General features: G+C 44.6%; 2 protein-coding genes across 2 annotated transcripts; both read left to right on the plus strand.

The window, feature by feature from the left end:
- Positions 1-1,216: 1,216 nt before the first annotated feature.
- Positions 1,217-3,428, plus strand: LOC309673324 (uncharacterized protein; the record flags this gene model as incomplete). The annotated part of the gene is made up of 3 exons (XM_082485067.1): positions 1,217-1,854; positions 2,994-3,283; positions 3,396-3,428. The coding sequence occupies exons 1-3, from the start codon at positions 1,218-1,220 to the stop codon at positions 3,426-3,428; spliced, it is 960 nt and encodes a 319-aa protein (XP_082341193.1). The 5' UTR covers position 1,217.
- Positions 3,429-3,458: 30 nt separating this feature from the next.
- On the plus strand, positions 3,459-16,162 carry ACCS (1-aminocyclopropane-1-carboxylate synthase homolog (inactive)). Its single transcript, XM_082485068.1, has 15 exons — positions 3,459-3,607; positions 5,113-5,172; positions 7,891-7,961; positions 8,398-8,467; positions 9,598-9,664; positions 10,081-10,178; positions 10,762-10,839; positions 11,847-11,947; positions 12,645-12,734; positions 13,492-13,502; positions 13,724-13,818; positions 13,955-14,096; positions 14,689-14,831; positions 15,214-15,367; positions 15,589-16,162. Exons 1-15 carry the CDS (start codon positions 3,461-3,463, stop codon positions 15,885-15,887), a joined length of 1,626 nt encoding a protein of 541 aa, XP_082341194.1. The 5' UTR covers positions 3,459-3,460; the 3' UTR covers positions 15,888-16,162.
- Positions 16,163-23,108: the final 6,946 nt, after the last annotated feature.

Below are 23,108 nucleotides of genomic sequence, written 5' to 3' on the forward strand. Positions count from 1 at the left end.
TTTCACTTGGTGGCGCGGAGGGGAAAGTTAAGGAATTCCGCGTTCGCCCTCTGCCGTCCTCCGCCCCATCCAGGGAGGTGGCAGAGGACGGGGGGTACTTGGAAGGGTTTGAAGCCCGCAGCTAACCGACGGGGCGGGCAAATGGAAGCGTCTGGTCCCTCCGTCCCCGCTGCTCGCCAAGCGCTCCGGCTCTGGGAGAAGGCAGACAAACTGGACGCTGTTGTCTGGAGACGGCAGGCAGTGACCTGTCCCCCAAACCCTGCCCGGGTGACCCAGGGGGGCGGCCGGGCACAGCCGCTATCACCGGCTGATGCCGTACACGCCGCAGCCCCGGCCGAGCCGGTCCCGCCTCCCGCCCCGCCGCTAAACCGGGCCGGGGGGACCGGCTCCGCGGGGGCAGCCTGAGGGGGGGTGTCGCCCCCTCCACCGCCGACTATCGCCTATGGAGGGGGGGGGGGGGCTGCCCCCCGCCAGCTCAGCTCCCGAGGGCGGGCGAGGCCGTGCCGTGCCGAGCCGTGCCTGGCAGCGCCGGGCGGGGCGGGGACGGGACGGGACGGGGCAGCGGGCGCCTCCCCCGGGCGGCGCGGCTGCGGCCCGTCCCGTCCCGGCGTGGTACGGCGCTGCCTGCCGGCGGGGCGGGGGAGGGACCCCGCGGGGCCCGTCACGGCCCCCCGGGGGGGCGGCGAGCGCCTGGCACGGACTAAAGTTATCCCGGAATAAGGCCGCACGCATGTGCGTCACCCCGGATGTGAACATGCCGGCCCGGCTCGCCGCTAGCTCGCTCCGCCCGGCTCCAGCGGACGGGCTAAGCCGAGCCGTGCCCAGCCGAGCCGTGCCCAGCCGTGCCGGCGGCCGCCCAGCCCGCTAGGGGCCGGGGGGAGGCAGGCCCGCCCGGGCGCCCTCCAGGGCCGAGGTGCGAGAGCCCCCTCCCGGCGGGGGGCGCGGCCCCCCGGGCGGGGCGGGGGCCGGGGCCGGGGCAGGTGCGGGTGCGGGTGCGCCGCCCGGGCGGGGCCGGGCCGGGCCGAGCGGCGGGCGGGACCCCCGGCGCAGCCCGCCCCGGGCGCCCCCGCGGTGCCGCCTCCCCGGCCCCCCTCGGCGCCCCTTCCCGCCGCTGGCCCGGCGGGGCTCGGCCCGGGGGGGCTGGGCAGGGCGGGGGCCGAGCCCCCGGCACCCCCCGACCCCGGCCCGGCCCGCCCCGCCGCCGGGGCCCGGGAGCGATGGATTTTCGGGGGAAGAAGTACGAGCGCGGCAGTAACTGGTCGGACCCCGAGGTGGTGGAGCTGCTGCAGCTCTGGGCCGACGAGTCGGTGCAGATGGAGCTGGAGAGCTGCCTGCGCAACCAGCACGTCTTCAACCGCATCGCCGAGGTGCTGCGGGAGAAGGGCATCCACCGGACGGGCGATCAGTGCCGGGAGAAGATCAAGAAGATGAAGCTGGAGTACCGGCGCATCAAGGACAACAGCAAGGCCCCGAGGGGCGGCCGGACGTGGAAGTTCTACGAGGTGATGGACCGGGTGCTGACCAGCCGGCCGGCCCTGGCCTACGGCTCCCTGAGCGGCAGCATGATGGCTCAGCAGGTGCTGCAGGGCAGCATGGTGGAGAGCTACCATCACCAGTTCGCCCCCTCCGCCCTGCCCTTTGGACACTCCCAGCACCCCGAACTGATGGAAATCAAATGTGAGGAGGTGAACTCTGATGAGCACTGCTTGACCCCAGAGCCCCCACCATCCATGTCTTACCAGCAGGGCTCCCCTGAAGAACATGAGATGGAGAGAGCCTTCTTGGAGAGGGCCCAGAACGACTCTCCCATCTCCAGGGTGGAGGTTCCCATTGAAACCAGTGTTTCACCTTCAGGTAGGGATAGCCTTTTACATTCCAGCATAAGGTTTCTGCCCGGTTTCACAGAAAGAGTGATTATTTCTGGTGCAGAGATAGACACCTGGTTTTCGCACTGACGTTTGGATCCTTGTTTTTCCACATCCCAAAAAGCTTTAAAGTGGAAGGCTGGTATCTGCATTCATAGTCTTCTGGTCATTCCCGAAACGTATCTTGCTGCAGATAAATAAAATCTAAAATTACTGCGCTAGGCTAAATATTGTGTGTGGAATCCAAAGGGCTGACATGGCTGCCATAAGCCGGGCTAGGCATTTGTGCTAGATTTCTGCATATAATGCAGACAGAACTTACCTTATTGAAAAAAAAAATTGCATGCTTTTTGGTATTGTTTGAACATCACCAGGGCTGTCTGCGGTCCTCATGCTGAATTGTATCAGGAGACCCTCGTCTGCCATGGCTACACTATAAACCTGCAGGTGAAACTTTCCTTGCGTTCTTTTAAAATATTTTCTGGATCTAATCTTTTAGGACACTCAACAATGAAGAATACTTGGGAATAGTCGTTGCCTGGCTTTCTAAGCTATCCATTAGGACTTGGAAAGAAGATAGTTTTGAAAGTCACTGGCAGAAACAGCTCATGGGTTTGCAGGAGATGAGACTTCTACACTGAAAGTGCAGTTGGTTGTTGCTTGGCTGCTGCAAAGGGTACAGTGTGGAAATTGGAGGGATTTCAAACCAGTCGAGAACAGGTTGATGGAAGAGCACAGCATGACTGAAAAAAAGGAGACGATAACCAGTGTGAGGTTAATGTCAGAGATCAGGAAAAACTGCTATGTTCTCTTCATCATGGTGGTTGCTTAGTTAGGGCAGCGGAGGGAATTGATGATCATTAAGTTTAATTCAGAGGCTGAGAACGGAGCTAGGGCTGGGGCTGGCAGCCTAATGGGGTGCCCAATGTATGAAGTTAAAAACAAACTTCAAACAAACTCGCAAATCTCAAGATGTACCTGACAGCTTTTACTTTGGTTTTCCCGTAAAACCCTACAGTAGGTCAAAGGGTGTTTACGAGGAAGGGTAGAGGAAGTCAGCAAAGCGCGTCCACACCACTTTTGTTGATGTGTGTTTAATTTTTCTTCCTTGTTTTTACATATTCACAGGTTTCAGTGAACCCAACATGGCAAACTCATCACGGATCCAGAATGTGGTTCCCCGGCCCAGCTTCTCTGCCTTGCATCGGCTGAGAAAAAAGCGGAAAGGCCAACGTGTGAAGGACCCGCTCGATGACCTCTTGCTGAAGACCCTGACCTCTCAGCGGGCCATGGAAGAGCGCTTTTTGCAGATGGAAGAACGCCGATTTCAGCGAGATTTGGATGTGGAGGAGCGTCGGATGCAACTGGAGCAGCGCCGGTTTGAACTGGAGCGGGAGCACGAGTTTCGCATGTTCAATGTCTTTGCTCAGATGCTCAGCATCCTAAAGCAGAGCCATAGCGGCTCCTCCTCTTCCGTTGCGATGCCTCGGGGCTTGGACTTCAGCCAGGCACTGTCCGAAATTGCGGGAGTGGGAGGAGGAGGGGGCGACCTGCAAGAGATGAGGGCTCGTCCGCTTGCTGAGAGGAGGGTTGACATGCACGGCTTCTGTAAACCCAGTGACTTCCAGAGAAGCCCCTACCTCTCTGCTCGCGGCAACTTTGCCAACATTTTTCGTGGCTCCACTGAGGAAGGGTACAAAGCTTATCATGCCGACAAGTATGATGAAGACAAGAACCCCAATGTGAGTGAGAACCTCAAAGCGTTTTCCTGGCGTCCTTGCTAGGAAAAAAAACTTTCTTAGAGGTTTGCTGACAGATACGCTAGAAGTGTGGAGTTTTTCTTGATCTCGCTAATACGTGGTGGGTCAAGCTGTTTGTTTGAGGAAAAGAAATAAAAAGTAGCTTTGCAAATCATCTGCATATCAAAGATGAGTGACATGTTCAGCTCAGGTTTGCATGCTCTGATTTCCCTATTGGGGAAATAATAGCGGTAGTAGAGCTTGAAAGGTGTAAGAAATATGCAGGAACAGACCTTCTGTTCCTCCTTTCATTTCACCATCTCTGTTGCCCACTGAAGACCATCTCTGATTATCTGATTATATCTGATTATTGCAGGTCATGGGTGCAGGAGATACAACAACTAACTAGTAGACTTTTTTTAAAAAATGACTTTAAACTAACACTCAGCACTTTTTCTGCCTGTTTACGCTCGGCTGCTCGGTTGTAAGTAGCTCATCATACCCCCCTTGTGGCACAACAGCTCAGTGTTAATACTTCGTGGCGAATTATTACTGAGTTACAAGTATAATGAATATAATGATTTATATGTGGATGAGTTTTAAATAGATTCCGAATTCACATGCTGACTTATTTGAAACTTTAAAAACATTTTATTATTAGCCCTCACTTTAGTCACATTGTGTTGGTAGGCCAAAACTAGATTTTTAAGGTACAAAAACACAGTGAAGTTTTGAGACAAGGTGCATTATGAGGCACAGATTGCCTCTTCTACCAGCTGTTGTCTATATAGGAGGTAGCTTTTTAAACAAATACCTAAAATTGGACTTCTACTTTGGTAACATCATAAACGTACAATTGCTTAGATTTTCTTTAGCATTTTTTAAATTTTATTTACCCAGCCTCTTCTAATAATGAAAATGTGCTAGTAGATTTGAACTCTTCAAGATCTAATGTAGTGCTAACTAAGCAGGGCCAAATCCTAAACCTGGAACTGTAGGGTCATCTCTCCAGAGGGGAAAATTTAGTGTTTTAATCACTTTTCATGACTACATGTTTATGTGGTTTCTGAGCAAATCAGTGGAGTGGAATGGTAATGACTGATAAACAAATGCTTTTAGATAAAGAAGTGTATCCAAAACCTTGTTTAAAACTGCTGCTGAAGGGTAAATCTGTTTTCTCAGAATTGGTTTAGGGTTTCTTTTGTTGTTAGATATATACCAGTGAGTGAATTCAAAATTAAGTTAAACATATTCTGTAAAGAAGTATAAACTGTTAGTACATATTCATTTACAGACAGTTTAATGCCTAAGAAGCTGAGTGCCTGTGATATGTATGTAAACATACACAGATAAATACGTGTCTCGAGTTATATATGGTGAAGTTTGTGAAGTGTGTTTTGACTTTTCCTTGGTAAGTTTTTTGGAGGCAATTTAGTGAAGTGGTAGCTAAGGTGATGTATGCATGTGTTTTTTTGTGTCTATAAACAATAAATTATTTCTTTTTCTAGGGTATAATAAACTTTGGCACCAGTGAGAATAAACTCTGCTTTGACCTGATGTCTAAGCGGGTAAGTCCTATTCTAGAAAGAAATACTGAATTTGTTGTGTAGTTCCTCTTTAGTGCTTGCACTTTCCTAGAGTTATTGCTGTTCCTCAGGTTTCTCTGGCAAAGTTTTTCATCATGAATTTTTTTATTTGTGGGAAGTCACTTTTGTGACTTCTAGTCACCAGCTATTTGTACATTTATTTATGCTCTTTTTCCAGGAGGATAGGAACAAGGGTGTTTTTCTGTTCCTCTTCATGATGGGTTTCCCTTTGGGGATGTACTTGGCTCAGAAAACTAAATGAAAATAAGATGCATTTTATCTTCTCCTGCTGACAGTAGTTGACTTTATACAGAGGTTTTGAAATTAGTTTTGAACTCTATTTAATGTCAAGGATCTTCACACCTGTCCGTTATAAAGTCACGCAATTTGGACACCCGGTTCTGAATTCACCCGAAATGTGTGAGGGTGGCAGGAGTAAACGGTGGCAGCTTTTGAAATCTCTCAAAATCAGACTGGGTCAGCTGCTGCCTGCTTACTTTGTTCAGTTGCACCAGGGAGAGGTGTGAAACACGTGGTCGCACTCAAAAATTACAAAAAGTCAAAAGAAAACAGCAAAACCGTGCTGTAGAGGAATGTTTCTCAGTTCCCATTAAAGTCACTGCCCAGGTGCAGCCTGCGAGGCGGGCAGGTGTTGGTTTCTCCTACTTGAAGTTGTCTGCGGGGAGGGAAGGTGACTCAGGGACGGACAGTTGGCCTCGGTGGTTTGAAGTTCATGGTTGCTCCCGTTCCACCAATTCCCACCCTCAAAATGTTCCTTGTTTTATTTCTGCCTGCCACTCCACTGACTCGGGGGGACGCTACCCCACCACTGCGCCTTCCAGCTAAAAGAACAGGTAAGGCAGAGCTGCTGCCTGCACGAAAAAGGTGCCTTCTAGGATGCATAGGTGGTACCTTCCTTCCTCCGCTGTCCTTTCCCCTTAAAACTAACACCAAGCCTGCAGTAAGTAGTGCAGAGGGAGATGGTAGTCAGCCGCATCTTAATTAGCCTTATTATGAAAATGAGCTAAGACTTCGTCGGCTCTATTGAGATGAGCCATCTCGCTTGTGGCAGAAAGCTGAACAAAGATATTGTTGCCAGCTTCTCAGTCGTCGCAGCCTGGAGTTACAGTATGGATTCACTGAATGCAGCACCAGCTGGCATTGTAGGCAAATAATTTGTTGCTATTTGGGACAACAACTTACTGTTTCCACTGAATAAAGTAATGTATCAGATTTCTGTCTTCAACTTTTGACCCTTAAATTAGAGACTATTCCGTGGTGTGACATCTTGGATGGTCTTCCTTCCAGTTGGCCCATCTGGTTTCCTTGGCCCTTAATGCATTACCTTTAAGGGTTCTCCTCTTTATTGTTGCATAGTGATTTTTGGCCAAGTCTGCTGATATGTTCTATGTTGCATTCTCCAGATAAGTTTAGGAGAGAGATCTAAGGAGGCACAGTTCTGTGCTACATAGGCTTCAAGAACATCTACAGATGAATAAAGGAACTTTAATCCTATAATATCAGGTTGTAATTCTGCATGGGATAAGGACAGTGTCTTTAAACTCCAGAGCTTGGCACCAGTTATTAAAACACCAATACGGAATGTTGTGGTTTTGTTATTATGTGAGAAACTTTCACACTGCATGTTGAATTTCGCTCCTCCCTTGCACTATCACTTACTTGTGCCTACCCACCCTCACCTTTTTTAATATTAACTCATAGATTTGGTTGCCATTAAATATTTGGAAGGTACGTTGTACATAATATTAGTTTATTCCCTTTTTGTTTATGTAAAATGTCCTCTTCTCTCTGCCTGTATCACCGCTGTGCTTTCCTTTGCAACTTCATAGAACTGGATTATGTGAAACCCTGATATTTACAACCTTGAAAATATTTAGATAAAAGCAGTGTGCATACTTTATCTAAATATAAACATTAAAAAGGGCTCAACAGTTCAGGTGAATCTGTCTTTGAGATCAGAATTAACTCCTAATAAGGAACAAAGTGCCTGCCCCAGGGAAGATTTATCAAGAAGATAATTTCATTTTTCTCCTGTCTTTTGAAAGTTCTCGTTATGCTTCAGCTCTTATCAAAACTTATCAGAATTCTAGATCTGAAGGAGCTGCAGTAACTTGGAACCGAGGAATAAATGAAAGCTAGAATTCATTAAAAAAATAACATATTGAAACTTTATTAAAGAAAATAGGTACCTGACTGTGATTCAAAATCCTTTCTATCTCTTTCTGACAGTCTAGACCTGAGCTTTCACAATTGGGACTTACTTCCCAGCTGAAAGCTGTTGTCCTCCCAAAACACGCTTTGGGACTCTTTGGGTTGCTTCATTTGCCGAGAAAGTCTTCTGCAGGCATCTTGGTTATGGGCATCCTGTGTATTGCCCGTTCTGCATCCTTTTTGTAGATTGCTGTGCAGCGAAGTTTTGGCTGCAGTAACTTAGCAGAAGCCCGTACTTCACATAACCTGAGGTTAGTGCTGATCAGTTTGCTGGTCCTTCCTTCTCCAAGCTGCGTTAATTTTGATCGTCAGTGGCTTTCTCAATCCAGTTTTAGAGCTGTTGAAGTTGCACGTGTGTGTGTGTGTGTGTGTGTTTATGCAGGTATGTGCCTGTACATGGATCCCTTCTATCTCCATGTTTCCCATAGCAGTGATTGTGCTTTTAATGGTTCTTCTCCTTGCTCCCAGCTGACGCAGACTGATATGAATCTGATGGAGCCTCCGCTGCTTCAGTATCCTGACTGGAAGGGACATATGTTGTAAGTCTTCCCTTTTCTGTTATGTGTCACTTTTTGACTACTTGTCTGATAAGCAGAATGGATGAATATAAACCGCTTCTGCTACACTTGCTAGTTAAAACTTTTCTAAGTCATTTAATCACTGTATACATTAACAAATTAGGTAACTCCAAACAGTTCTTTGAAACATAGTGAACACTTGAGGACTTTAATCCTTCTCTTCTGTGCCTTAATTAAAGCTCATCAGAAATGTATGCACCATTATAGACATTACCTGTGACACCTTTGCCATGTGTAAAAGTCATGTCTGTGTCATGGGCCTGAGCTATCCTGTTTTCTAGGTATTTTCACCAGGCTTTACTTTGCCCTGGATTTATTTTTCTGAGATGTGGACCTGGGGAAACCCAGCTTCTTGGAGAATAAGCTGAATCAATATTTGCTTTTGTGTCTTTCTCAGTTTACGGGAGGAAGTGGCTCGATTTTTGACCTATTACTGCAAGGCCCCTGCACCTCTTAAGGCAGAAAATGTGGGTAACCCACTTTCCATTGGTGTCTATTCTAATGTATTGCCATTTGTTGTCAAACAGTTTCATCTTCTTTTTTTTAAACAAATGATTTGGTAAGATGAAAGCCTTTTATCATGTAAATGAGATTGATTCGTAGCCATTTCAGCAGCTTTTGATGCACACTTCAGCCAAAACACTTCGGGTCTACTGTATATTTGTGTCATGCTTTACTTTTGTGTGCCAGCTCTTCATGCTAGTTTTCATCTCCTCATTCACCTCTGGGACCTACTGTGCCTGTATCCCTCAGCCTTGACAAAGAGTGCCCATTGTTTCAGTCGAGTTTAATTTCATCCCATTCTGCTGTTACACCCCAGGACAAAAGTCTGTAATTGAGCCAAGAGTCATTTTAGCCTGTAAAAACAGACCTTTTCAGACTTTGCAGCCGCGTTGGAAGGAAGGCATCAAGACCCAAGTATCTGCAGGATTTGCTGACTTGGGAGAGATGCATGTTGGGCACAGGCGCCCGTGGAGATCAGGGACTCCTGCCTCTGCTGAGTGCTGGAGGCAGCAGGAGCTGGTGCAGCTGTTGCTTTTCTGGCTGCAATAATTCAGCAGAAGCCCATATTTCACGTGAAGTGAAGTTACCACTGATCAGTGTGCTCATCACTGCTTCTCCGAGGCAGCAGATTCTGCCTGATACTTGGATGGAAACTCATGGGACCTGTGAGCATGAGTCTTGTAGGAGTCAAATCTGCTCCTGTACGAGACACTGTTTTCCTCTTTTGTACAAATTTGGTAGGAGGTCGGAGCTGCTGTTACCACAAAGAGATGATAACACATATTAGCTGATGAAAAGTAGTTTGGTTTTCTAGTAGTTCAGAATTGGTCCCCAATTTTTTCCCTACTTCAACCCTACTCTTTTTCTAAATTGCTTATTAGAATCAAGAATGGCACTGGAACAAAGCGTCTCTGAAGCAAAGAACAGGATTAAAGTTATTTCTGGTAGAAGTGGGATTTCAGCAGGGAAATTCTGGGAACATCCATGCTAGATAATTGGGGAGAAAACATATTTCAGTGATTTGGTCAGAAATTATTATTTTATAGTGTTGTCATGGATGGATTTATCACTACCCTCTCTCTTTCTTCTGTAGGTGATTGTTTTAAATGGCTGTGGCTCTTTATTTTCTGCATTAGCTACAGTCCTTTGTGATCCAGGGGGTAAGTGGATGTTTGGAAGATGTTTTTAATGTTTATTTTTGCTGGAAGATAATGTGTTACTCTAAATACTGTTTGACGGGAGTGAAATAGTGGCATTGGCATTGGCGTACTGCAACGTTCTTGTTTCCTGCAAGATTGTCCTGTGAAATTCATCATCTCCATGGTCTGCAGTTGTCATGCACCCACACTTGGTGTCTTGCCCTGTCTGCCTTCCCTTTCAGGGTGTCCTATTTACCTGGATACTTGCAGAAGATTAAAGAATTAATGTAAAAATAAAGTGGAGGGAAAGGCAGTAACATTACAGTGTTTCCAGAGGGCACAGCTGTAAAAAAGCTTTCACGTTTAGCTGAAGTACATAGGAAGAGAGAGAAGGACCTTGATATGTTGGTAACCAATTTTTGTTTTCTCGGTTCCAGAAGCTGTTCTGATTGCTACTCCCTTTTACGGTGGTATCACCCAGAGTGTCTTCCTCTATGGTAATGTCAAGCTGGTGTATGCCTATTTAGACAGTAAGGTAAGATCTGAGGGAAGGGAATACCAACCTCTGTAGTTAAAAAATAATTGATACTGGAAAGTGCTGAGCTTTGGGAATCTCTGAAAGCAGTCTTCAGAACAAGGGTAGGCTGCAGCCCGTGGACATTTCCCCAATTTATTGCTGGGAAACTGGGCACACAATTTGCAAGGAAGTTGTTCGAGACCATAAATCTGTATTCCAGTCTTGTCCTTTTCTTGTATCTTACTCCCAATAATGGCCCTTGAGAGGAAAAAAAATGGCCATTTTGAGCTTTGGAGACAGAAGTATGTACTGTCCTACTAAAGATGGTCCCAGGGGTGGAAGAGCAGATGGAGATCTTGCATTGTTTCAGTTATTCAAGAATAACCAGAGAATTCTGTGTGTGTGGCCAGTCTGTGATGAACATTTCTTTGATTTTTTTTATTTTTTTTTCCTCTCTCTAGTATAAAAGGATAAGAAGATGGATGCTAGGTCACTATTGTTAGGTTTTTATTTTCTTTTGGGGAACATTCCTGAGGGGATTGGCTCAAGGCAGACTCTATTGAAATAACTTGGCCTCTTTTACCTTTGTGATGTCTTTCAGATTACTGGAACAAGCACTCGGCCTTTTCAGCTTACAGTGGAAAAACTGGAAAAGGCCTTGCAGGATGCCCGGGCAGAGGTGAGTGTAGCTGAGTTTCATATTGCCAGTTAAGTCTACAATATGTTTGAGACAGCAGGTACCAGAAGGGGCCTAAAGATCAAAACTTTTTCAAAACCTAGCACCTGGCTTTCTGGTTGTCCTTGTAGACCACCTGAGATTAGATTGCTTGCAAACTCAGAGGCAGTCTTAGGGGGAATCCCCCGGTGTTGTGTCTGTCCAATTTTGGCCACAGCAGAAAGGATAAACCAGGAGTACCAGACCATTCACAGAGCACTGGAACCCATTCATATCAATCAAAAAAAATGTACTTGGGTATGAACTAAAAAGTAGGTACTACCCAGGGTTTCTCCTTCAGGATGGCCAGCTGAGTTACCCCCAAAATGATTGCTCTACACAGTAGTGCAGATGAACCCACTAAGACCACCGAGAGTTTTTGCAGGAGGGAGAGAGGTGCAAATCTAGAGAATAAGTGCAGATGAGTGCGACCTTTCTGAAGAGTTAGTCTGTAAGCCCTATATATGTTTAGCTGCATCTTTAGATCATTACTGGCTCTGACATCTCCAGCCAAGTGTGCTCTAAATGAGAACAGTTTGCATCCATGTAGCTCAAATTCCTATCTTTCTTGCCTCATTCATGGGCAATCTTCAGTGATTTGTTACTTCCCAATTACTGATACAGCTCAGAGAAAGTTCTCTTCCATGCTGAGAACGTGTGAGAGCACCTTTCTCATTAATTGGTTGCTCAGATGGCAACAGTTGTGGCAGACTCCCTCTTTTGAAAATCATGGATTCAGTCTGTAATCTTTTCCTCAGTTCACTTTGCAAGTAATATAATGTAAAAAAAAAAAAAAAAAAGGTGTTAATTTGTGGCTAAAAGTTTTCTCAAACAAATCTAACCTTTGAGGTGAAAAGTCATGGTTGAAGTTTAAGGGGAATCTTGTGTCACACTCACTGCTCAGGCAGAGGGACTGAAAATTTATCCCATGATGGGCGCTTTCTTAATACTGTGTTATTTGTGTTCTGCAGGGTGTTACTGTAAGGGCCTTAATTCTTCTGAATCCCCAAAATCCCCTCGGGGACATCTACTCCTTGTCAGAGCTACGGGATTACCTGGAATTTGCTAAAAGGTATGTCAGTTTGGAAGGCTGAGGCATCCTGAGTCGGATACGGCTTCCAGAATCTGGTGGAATACTCGCTGTCCCTGAATTTATCTGTGAATATCTTTTAAGTCAGGCAGACAGTCTATTATTCACACACAGTGGTGGGCTTAAGAGAGGAGAGAGGAGTGGTGGGGACAAGGGAACGTGGACCATGCAGTCATCTGGACTTGCATCAAGGAATGCAAGTTTTATTTGTTTGTAGTCCTAACAAACACTATGGTGCTGTGCTTCTCCGGTAGGGAGCCAAGTTCCTTTCCTCTCAATTTCTCTGTATGTGCAAAGACAAAGAAATACATGAATACAGGTTCCCAGCTTCATCATGGATCACAGATACTCTCTGAGATTCAGAATCCATGAGGTTCTGAGTGGATAATGATACAGCTTATTCTAGACGGGTAGTACATACAGGAGTTAATTTTCACCAGTGCATTGGAAATGACTGAATTTTTATCTCATTATATGGTTGCAGTGGGTGACAGGCAGATATATCTCAAATCGCTTCAATGTACACATAGTAGACCTTCTGAGTTGTGAAAAAAATGCTTTACTTCTGCAAATTTGGTGTCCTTCTTTGTATAAAGCAAGTCTTTGCAGGCCTGAATTTCTCTCTGCTTCTAAACCAGGAGCAGCCTTCTTTCATAATCTCCATTTTGTCCTTTTGCAGACATGAATTGCATGTGATAGTAGATGAGATCTACATGCTGTCAGTTTTTGATGAATCAGCCACGTTTCACAGTGTCCTAGGCATGGACAGGTAAAATCAGCTCCTACTTCCCTGGCCATCTTCCAGTGACAGTTCAACATGATGCCTTGCTGAGAACTTGTGACTGGAAGTTAAGTCATGAGCTAGCAAATTCTGAATCTGCCTTACACTGATTTCTATTTTTTTGTGATTTCTGAATGGCAAATGCATTTTGTCAAGTGCAATCTAGCAAGTAAAAACGGTAGTTAGTTTTCTGTTCTGGTACACTTTTCAATGTGTGCTTTAGTATTTGCTTGTGGCGGTCCCCAAAATGGGAAACATGTTTCATTTGTTGAGAGTGAGGCTTTTCTTCCTACCTAAACATTGTTACCTCTTTCCCACATTTCTGTTGATGCCTGTAAAGACTTTCTGTTGCTGTTTACTTTCTTTTTCTTTTTTTCATACAGTAGTCATGGATCACAGTGTTAGTACAGACTGCAGAATGAGTTTTATTAGGTATCAATTTAATAAGATGAAAAACTTTTCAAATCTCACCTTTTAAAAATATGGTGTGTTTTTGGTTTGTTGTTTATTTAAAAAAAAAAAAATCTAGTTTTTACCAGTGGTGCTATCTTTCTTTTTGTGCTCAGTTGCAAGGAAGTAGAATACACTTGGTTAAGTGTTAGCGCAGCGTTGCTGGGCTTGGATGTACAACATTGCAAAAGAAGAACTTTATCTCCTTCTGCAAAATATTTGGGTTTGAAAGAAAGCAAATTACTTTTAGTTCCTGGAAAATACATTGGCACAGTCCTGATTTCTAGCATTATAGGTACAAGCTTGGTAGGTACAGGAAATCTGCACATGAAATACAGCACTTGCAAGTATCTGTATATCTGAAATATTTAAAAATTGTGTCTAAAATGAGTTCCAGGGAGTTCCTAGCTTCTAAAGTTAGGTCAGATTTGAATTTTCCCTAGTTGACTGATGTTCCATGCTGCACTGTTTGTCATTGTGTAATGCTGCCTCTCTGTTTCTGCAATGCTGCACTGGTGATCCAAAAGCTTCAGCACCTATGACACTAACTGCCCATCTGCATCCTTCTACATACAGATTGCCTGATCCACAGCGGACTCATGTGATGTGGGGAATAAGCAAGGTGAGTGCTGGTTGCCATCATGGCTGGTAGGGTTGGCCTGGTGTCCTCAGGTTCTTCATGCTGGAAAGAACAAAGCAGTAGTAATAGGATCCCGGTCTTCCTGTGTAATAAAGTAGTCTCTCTGTGTCTTCTGCAGGATTTTGCTGTCTCTGGGATTCGTTTTGGTACTTTATATACAGAGAACCAAGATGTTGCTAATGCAGTGGCTTCTTTGTGTTATTTCCACGGGGTTTGTGGACCTGTCCAGCACAAGGTTGCACAGCTGCTTAGAGACAGAGGTGAGTTAGTAGCTCCATGTATGATCTTCTGCTGTTCTGTTTGTCTTGGTAGCTGGGTGATCCCCTCCCCTTACTTTCCCAAGTGGTGTCCTGTTTGTGCAGCTTAATTGACAGTCTTCTGTAATCCTGAAGCTGCCCATGTAACATGAGGCTGACAGTTCTGCAGAAAAGGACCATTTCTGGAGCCCCTGATCAGCAGAATTAGAGGAGCAGCTTTGAAGAAGTGTGATAGGTATTTGTACAGAAATAGCCAGTGTTGTGTAGAACCAGCTGAGCAGAATATAGGCTTGTGGGATGAGGGAAACGGAACTGGATTTCTAGCTTTGCCCTGGATGGAGTGCTAACAGTCCACAATAACTAAGAGCTATGAATGCGGGGAAACTTCCTCCAGAAGGTGAAGAAGATACTCTTCTGCACAGACATGAAACTTAAATAATTCTTGCCCCTCTGTTTGCTGTTTGAGGAAACAGAAAACAGAAGAAGGAGGTGAAGGGTGAAATGGAAAAAGGGAATGTAGTGTTTTGGAAACTTGAACAGATCTGAATTCTTTCTCGGTTTGTGATTTTTTTCTTTTTGTTCTCCTTCTGGTCAGACTGGATCAACCAGGTGTACCTGAGGGCCAACCATGCCCGCCTAAAAGCTGCCCATACGTTTGTGACAGATGAGTTGAAGACTCTTGGGGTTCCTTTTCTCAACCGCAATGCAGGCTTCTTTGTCTGGATTGATTTCCGAAAGGTTGGTAGTCTTAGGAAGGGAGGCTTCTCCGGGAATGAGGGCAGGCACATGGTGCAACTGCGTCTAGAGGAAAGTTTAAAATTGTGATAGGCATTTTGTTTTAACAATTCTGTTCTCCGATGAGCAGAGGAAAGGGCTGCCTGGTATTTCTGTCCGTTCTTTTCCTTTCGTCTGTCTGTGCATTTCCCTCCTTGCAGGAATCTTACTGCTCTCAAGCCACTTTCCTCCCCATTTCTTCCTTTATATCACAACTGCTGTACTTCAGAGGTAAAAGGTGTCTCCCCTGGCCTTTGCAGACCTCATGGGAATCACAAATTCATGAGGATCTGAGTGAGTTAGCCTACATGTTACTAACCTCTGGCTATTCTGCTGACTCTCCTAGTACCTTAAGACAGGCACATTTGAGGAGGAGATGCTACTCTGGAGGCGTTTTCTGGATAACAAGGTCCTCCTGTCCTGCGGTAAAGCCTTTGAATGCAGTGAACCTGGATGGTTCCGCATCATCTTTGCTGACAAGACCCACCGGCTACAGTTAGGTGAGTAATGTTTTCTTCTCCTTTTCTTCCCACCAGAATTTCTGCAGCACTGTGTCCTTCTCAATCCTAAACTTATTCTATTATTATTATTATCCTCTTGTCTTCTCCGTTCTTCCTCCCTTTTCTTCCATCCTCCAAATTTTTCTGGATCGGACCAATTTGGGGACGCTTGTGGTTAAGCTAATCCACTAGTATTTCTCCTTCTGCTTATACCACTGCAGGTATGCAACGGATCCGCAAGGTTTTGGAAGAGCGGGAGCAGGAGATACTGGCTGAGGAGAAGGAGCAGCCTTGTCAGTCAGATCAGGATGGCAAAGCAGATAGCACAGATGAAGTCATTTTTGTGTCCCGCCACCAGGAGCCTACCTGTGCTGGTAGCTCCAATCTTGGTGACCTCATTGGCCTGCTGCAGCAACAGATGCGTTCATCTGACTGGCTACAGAAAAATACAGCCGAGCAGTTTGCCCAGGAAAAGCCAGAGATCTACGATGTGTTCACCAAACTGGTGGGGAAACAGTAGGGGTCAGTGTGCCTTCAGGGGGTTTCCTGAGCAGTGACTGACCCTGGGCCCCTAACAGCTCAGCAGTGACTTCCAGCAAATAATATATTTTCTGTATAGCAAGAAAATCACTTTGTAAAACCCCTCCTCTCCCCCCTGTTTGAGATCTCTAATTTGTATTATATAGGTACATTCCTTGGATTGGGGTGAGGGTAGGGAATGGTGCGGGTCTTGTTCGCCTGCTGCCCCCTATCCTGCAGCATCATTGTATTTTGTATTTCATTTCTAATGAATATGCTCTAAATTCTCTTAAAAGATCCTGTGGTGTCATTTTTTTATGCTGCTTATTTCATGCTTTCCAGGAAGACAGAGACTTGAGATTAAAATGTGTAAAGGTTCCCTTTTCCTGAATGATGAGCAGATGTAACTATTTCAGAACCAGGTGACTGCTTTCACAAAGTGGTGTTTTTGGGAGATAGAACCCAGTGTCAGCCCTAACTTAGCCTCAGCTAAGGGTAAATAAGCATGTGTATGCATTCATCTGCATGGATGAGGCTCTTAGGACTGTGGTCATCTAGTCTGAGCTCTGTAAAGCTTTTCATTTTGAGTTGGTTTCCAGTCTAACCATAGATCAGACAGTACCCAACACTCTTGCTTGATGAAATGCCCGTTTTTGTTTCTATCCTTCTTTTTTGTATTCATATAAATAAACAGCATCCATTGGCCTCTTAGCACAGTATCCACAAACCAGCTAGGAACCGAGAGCCGATTGAAAGTAGATGTTCTTTCTGCAGCCTTCCTATTCCTGGAAGTCCCTCGCTTCTGGTTAGCAGTGAGGTATATTGGCAGGACAATACAGATAATGCTTCTGCCACCATGCTAGATGTACCTACTTTAAGCCCACAGGCTTCCAAGGTGGCACCTTCCACCATTATCAGGGTAATTAAGGCAATTTTTTAACTATGTTTGTCAATTTGCACAGTAACTTTTTAACTAAACAGTATTTTTCAGTCTCCTTCCTCTTTTTTTTTTTTTTCCATTTTAAAAGGCACTGTTTCCTGTATGATAGTGATAAAGCGTTTCAGTTGGAAAGCTTCTTTCACACATACAAAGTTCTTTAATTTCTGGTACTATACAATTTTATGTATCTTAAAGGAATTTAAGCTGGGTTTTTTGCATACATATTAATCCAGAGTTCAAGAAAATTGCCCATGAAAACTGAATGCAAGCGTGCCTTTCTCCTCTTGTAATTTGTTCTAATAGTAAACAAGTTTCATCCTGGTGGCATTATGGAATCTGTTTATATAATGAGTTGGAGAGGTGGAAGATGAAATTTAGGCTAAATTCTGTGCTGTCAAAGCAGTTGGAATTTGCTGATCCCAAGTGAAGAACCATCTTCTGCTCTTCTGATCAAACCCCCAATATGAAATTGGACAGGCAGGAAAAAAAATTCCTTGGTCCCATGAAATGCATGCATCTTGCTTAGATTTCTTCTCTGTAGGTCATTGAGGAGAAGGGTAGTATTGAGAATTAACAGGAAATTCATATTATTCTTTGGTTCAATATTCAAGTAAAACAGCTTTTATTTTAAAGTTAGTTTGTGAGGTGGGATGTTGCTGATTGATGGCTCACAGCAGTACCAGTGTAGCTCTGCTGGTTTTGTTCTTGGGCATGTCATAATGAGTGACAAAAGCATATGTCTATACCATAAACCAAATTACCAAGGCATAGGTAGCAAAGAATTAATGTTACTGCACTTTGGTGAGGTGACAGTGGAGAATTGCCTGGACAGTGAGAAGGAGAGTCTGACCAGTGGCTGAGGAGAAGACTGTGCTGCATGTGGCAGCTGTTAAAAGTAACTGGTCCCTCTCTCAGATGCCAGTGATGACGCAGGGTTGGTGAGGTGATAGCTGTAAGTGTCATATTTGCTTATTAGTTTGGCATTTGTCCATCTACAGTATTTTAAGTATGTACTTTGATTATTATAACTTATTTTCCATTTGATGTTGGGTGTCCACAAAGAAAGCTATAGCACGGGACAGGTCTCCTTAATGGAATGGGAGGTGAGATGTACAGCCAAAACACAAATAGATGTACTGGTTTGCACCTTCTTATTTATGTATTCCAAGGAGGGTCTCGGGAACAAAAATTTAGGGACAAACCTCTTTGAAATGAAGAACCAGGTAAGAGCGTGTAGGTGTTAGTTGAAGTGGTCCACTCTCCTGAGACCCCACTTGGAGTACTGCATCCAGCTCTGGAGTCCCCAGCATAAGAAGGACATGGACCTGCTGGAGCATGTCCAGAGGAGAGCCACGAGGATGATCTGAGGGCTGGAGCACCTCTCCTATGAGGAGAGGCTGAAAGAGTTGGGGCTGTTCAGCCTGGAGAAGAGAAGGCTCTGGGGAGATCTTATTGTGGCCTTCCAGTACCTAAAGGGGGCCTACAGGAGAGCCGGGGAAGGACTTTTTACTAGGGCATGTAGCGATAGGACGAGGGGGAATGGCTTTAAACTGGAAGAGGGCAGGTTTAGATTGAACATTAGGAAGGAATAGCTTAAACATTAGGAAGAAGTTTTTCACTTTGAGGGTGGTGAGGCACTGGAACATGTTGCCCAGAGAGGTTGTTGAGGCCCCATCCCTGGAGGTGTTCAAGGCCAGGCTGGACGTGGCCTTGGGCAACCTGGTCTAGTGGGAGGTGTCCCTGTCTACGGCAGGGGGGTTGGAACTCGATGATCTTCCGGGTCCTTTCCAACCTAAACCGTTCTATGATTCTATGATTCAGGGGATTCGTATAACAAACTCAATGCCTTAATTACTCCCGATTTTCTTTCCTTGTGGTGTTCTGGTCACTCCTGTGGTTGGAGTATGTTAATATATAATAGTAACAATTAATATAAGATGATGTTTTTCACACGTAGGCATTTACTGCTCAGAAAGCAGGTTTATCGTCCTGTCTCTGTGTGGAAGCAGCTAGTAACGTACGTCTCTGTAGGAGAGAGGGTATAATACACTTTCAAAATCCTCACAGCTTGCTGTAACTCAAAATAACAGGACAGACACACACTTTGTCGCAAGGAATATTTTTCCATGTTTTTTTCAGGTTTAACACTTGCCTGAGGAGCTCTCCACTGAGAGATGTTAGCTCGGTCACAGAAACTCAAAATATAAGTGGCAATGAGGCTAGAGAGAAATGTGATGTTATGTGTCTGCTGTTGGAATAAGCAACAATTGTTTTGACTGTGCAAGCCCCATAAATTTTGAAAATGGCCTTTCCTGGCTGAAAAGAATTGGTAAACATTTAGAAAGTCCTGTGTGTACCTATATAGAAGTTAAATCGACTCTTATTTGCTGTAAGAATACCCTGACAGAAAAAACACAGTCTCTGCCTGTACAAATTGTTTGTTCCTTCTGCTACCTCCATGTTAGATGTTCCCTCTGCTCACTGTTTCTCATCCGTATTATTAATGGCCTTTTTTTTTTTTCTGTGTGGCAAATCTCTACAGGAAAAAAAAAAAAAAAAGATAGAGAAATGATTAAGGACTGTCCCCCTCCCACATTTCTTTCTTTTACCAGTTTGTCAAGCAATAGGCAAACAGAGCAGTACCTGAAATGATGAAGCCAGTCAGATCTATATTTTTAAAAATTGCTGCATTTTGCCTAAAATAAGAAATGCCATCACGATAACACTGTGCCTTCATTGCTTGTGTCCACTGTAATTAAACAAGATGATAAAATCCACTTTGCGTACAGTTTTTGTGTTCAGATTATCATTCATTTGAGCACAGAGAGGATCCTAAATGGCTTCATGGTCCTTGCCATGTGCCAGTATCTCTGTCTTCCACCACCCCTACCACCCACTCCCCCCTCTTTCTCTCTCTACTGCAGTGAGATGTTCAGCATTTTCAGGCTAGAGACAGCAATTTCCCATCCAGCACAGCTCTTGGTCATAGAAACTTCCCTACCATCCATTTCAGGTCTACCCTTGATGTGCCCATGTTTGTAGGAGGGGAGAATCTGTGAATCTCCAAATTATTAACCTGTGTTACACTATAGTTAAGTGAACAGCATAGGTGGGACCCATTCGAGATAAATATTTATGAAGGATCATGCATGTTTAAGGAACGAATCTGTGAAGATGAGTTTTCCCTTACAGAATTGAATAGATCCCAAGAAAAATATCTATAAGGGAAAATACTCACTAAAAACTTAATAGTCCTCTACCTTAACTGAAGAAGGGCAGCTGCTTAAATGCACTTTATGATAGATTTTTTTTTCTAAATAAATGCTAATACCTTAATTGTTGTCTTTCTCTATTAGAATGCATCCAACAGAGCATACAGCTGGGCTGACTGCTGTGTGCTCCCCCCATCCTTAAAACCACCCCGTTCCTTAAAACCTGCCTTGGGGTCAAATTAACATTTATATTGACAATTTCTCTGCAGTCCTTCTCCAGTTACTTGGTTACAGAATTCCTCTGCCGCTCTCGTGCTGCTGGCAGAGCGGTGATTTCATTTCGTCAGAGAGATGGTGGCACACAAGGGCTGGATAAAAAACCTTCTCATGGAGGAAGCTACATGAATCACCCCCTGAAAATTTCTGTGTCTAAAGTATCAGGCGTGCAACAGGGTAAAGACGCTTTTGCGCTTGTAATTGCATATACAGCTTTTTTTGTAAGATTGGCTGACCTAACAGGGGACTAGTTTGGTTCTTTCTGAAGCAATTCAGACCGCATCATGAAGAACAGGGCAAGGTAACCTACAAGGATATATGTGCAAAGAGATGTGTGTTCCATCTGAGAAAATCACAGTGGGAAGATACACTCGTTCTTCATTCCAATTAATGCTTTATTTATTACTGACTTACATAAAACACTGGCAACCGACCGATGACAAGATCCTAGATTATCTGCAGCCGACAAATGTACTAAAGAGTCTGAGATGGTTATAAATACTCTACTTTTTGTCCTCAGTTTGCCGGGATTGGTTATTTTTAGCAAATAGCCAGTCGACCTTATCAAAATGAAGAATCAAAAATAGTCTGGAAAAACACTGCAAGGAAAGGCTATTTTTAGCTCTCTGTCTATTCGCTGCTGCTATCCAGCAAGGTCTGATGGCACAGCTCATGCACGAGCGCTTAGTTATTCTAGGCGAACGCTTGTCATGACCTGTTCTTTCCCTGAATACCTCACTGCAGAAAGCATTCAATTGATTAAAGATTAATGCATCTGCAAACCGTGACAGCTGAAAGCTTTAGGGAGGGGGGAATGTACACTGACAGAGCATTTCTATCTGCATGTTTCTGCCATATTATAGTTTCTTTGACGGGAACACTTGCCTAACTGAATATCCTCATGTCTCACACCCTTCAGTGGGAGCTGTAGCAGCAGACCTCCAAAGTATATTTACATTTCTTTTTCCTTTCAATTCTGGAAAGCAGTAGAGGACATAGAGTTACAGACATCAGGCAGATCGCTGTATTGACCAGCACCATCAGTCACAAACCAGCAGCACTGGAGATGTACGATGGACTGGCTCAAAGATAGAACTGTGCAATTGGTTGATAGATACAGTTTATTGATGAGACTAATTATAAACTCAACTGATATAAATGAGGGTATCATTTGGTTATAAGACTTACTTAAACCAAAGTAGCAAACCAAGGCAATGACCTGGCTGTTACAATATGCTGCTTTCTTTTATATTAGAGACTCTCTCATTTAGTCCAATGCCTTATATATTGGTAGTAGCCATTAAGAATTTTTTCAGAAGAAACAACTGAGCTATGATTTTTTTGAGTTATGCTATGCCATAGGGTGAAAATAAGGTGGAAAAGATATCCCCAAGCCATTAGTTTCCCTTCTTCATATCTGCCTTTTAAAATTATCTCCTTTTATTATAAGGGTGTTTTCAGAACATGCTGCTTCCAGCACTGACTGCAGAAGATGCACCATGATCTTACGTGCAGCTGCTTTACGTGTGTGGAGACACAGTAGCATTTCTTTCTCTTCTGTATACTGATCATCCCAGCAGAAAATACAGGATGCGGTATGCGACAGTAGGCAAATGTATGGCGTGATGGTAAAGCCCTTAAAAACAAATTCCCAGATGATCCCTGAAGAGTCATATAAGGCAGGACATAAAAGGGCAAAGCAAAGAGAGATAAAATATCTGATTTCTCCTGTGCATTTATAAAAATTGATAGCCCGTTATCCAGATGCTGATGAATATTTTTACAAGCTATAAATGGCAACCTGGAGTCTAAAAATAGACGCTGTGCTGCAGACTTGTCTGGCTTAGCTACATCACTAGAATATAAACAGGCTCCCTGATGTGGTTTCAGGGAAACCTCTATCAAAACAGACTACATCCTCCATTTTTCTTGCTATTTTGAAATAAAATAGCTGATGCTGCTTGCATTTCTTTAATTCTAGCTTTTAATAAAATTGCATTGCTTTCCAAATTTTCCTACAGGGATGAAACAATCCTCAAGCCCCTACGAATATTTCAGCTACAATTGATTCGATGCACTTTCTTCTCCCTGGCAGAGCAAGGAGGCAGAGGAAGCGCCCGTGGGCACTGCAGGGGCTGATGCAGGCTGCGTTCAGCAGCCCCTGGCCCCCCCAGCCGCACGTGGACCAGCCAGTGTCCCTGTCACGCGACAGGGCTCTGGATCCCCCTCCCCGGTGCAGTAACATCCAGGCTCATGCTGATGTGTTCTATTGCTGCAGAGATCCCCGTGCTCGTCCCAGGAGCCCCAGCACATGAATGGTGCCCCTTCCAATTCACAAAATCAGACACAGCCCATTCATCCCCCAGAAGGAGAGTTCCTGCCTCTGGTTTATGAACAGGGCAGCTCACAGAAATTTCAAGCTGATGGGTTAAAACCAGAAACATCATATGCTGTAGCAAACACTAGCAACTTGCACTAGGGAGGAGGAAAAAGCCAGTACCAGCTCAGAAGAGACACTTTAAGATCTGTGTCCTTTCTGTTGTTGGCTTTGAATGTCACGGATAGTATGAAGAAGGTAGCAGTGTGTCTGAGGAGAACGCTACATCACCTGCTATGCAACGTGTGAGAGAAGAGCTTGAGAGAAAGAAGAGAAAGCACTGCAGTAGCAGCGTTTCTCCTTTCTTGTGGGAGTACTGAGCTGTCTCTGTGCGTGCATGTGGATGGCTTTGCAGAAAGCGTTTTTTCCCAAGGGCAGGTGAAGTGAAAGAGAACTAACCCATTGCTGACAGTCAAG

Source organism: Vanellus vanellus, assembly GCF_965231255.1.
Source record: "Vanellus vanellus genome assembly, chromosome: 6".
NCBI classification, from domain to species: Eukaryota; Metazoa; Chordata; class Aves; order Charadriiformes; family Charadriidae; genus Vanellus; species Vanellus vanellus.

Bases quoted from the DNA above. Each gene is read 5' to 3' on its own strand.
- ACCS (XM_082485068.1), top strand. From the start codon at position 3,461: ATGCACGGCTTCTGTAAACCCAGTGACTTCCAGAGAAGCCCCTACCTC. The intron at 5,173-7,890 runs GTAAGTCCTATT...CCTTGCTCCCAG, and splicing joins TTGACCTGATGTCTAAGCGG to CTGACGCAGACTGATATGAA. The intron at 10,840-11,846 runs GTGAGTGTAGCT...TGTGTTCTGCAG, and splicing joins TGCAGGATGCCCGGGCAGAG to GGTGTTACTGTAAGGGCCTT.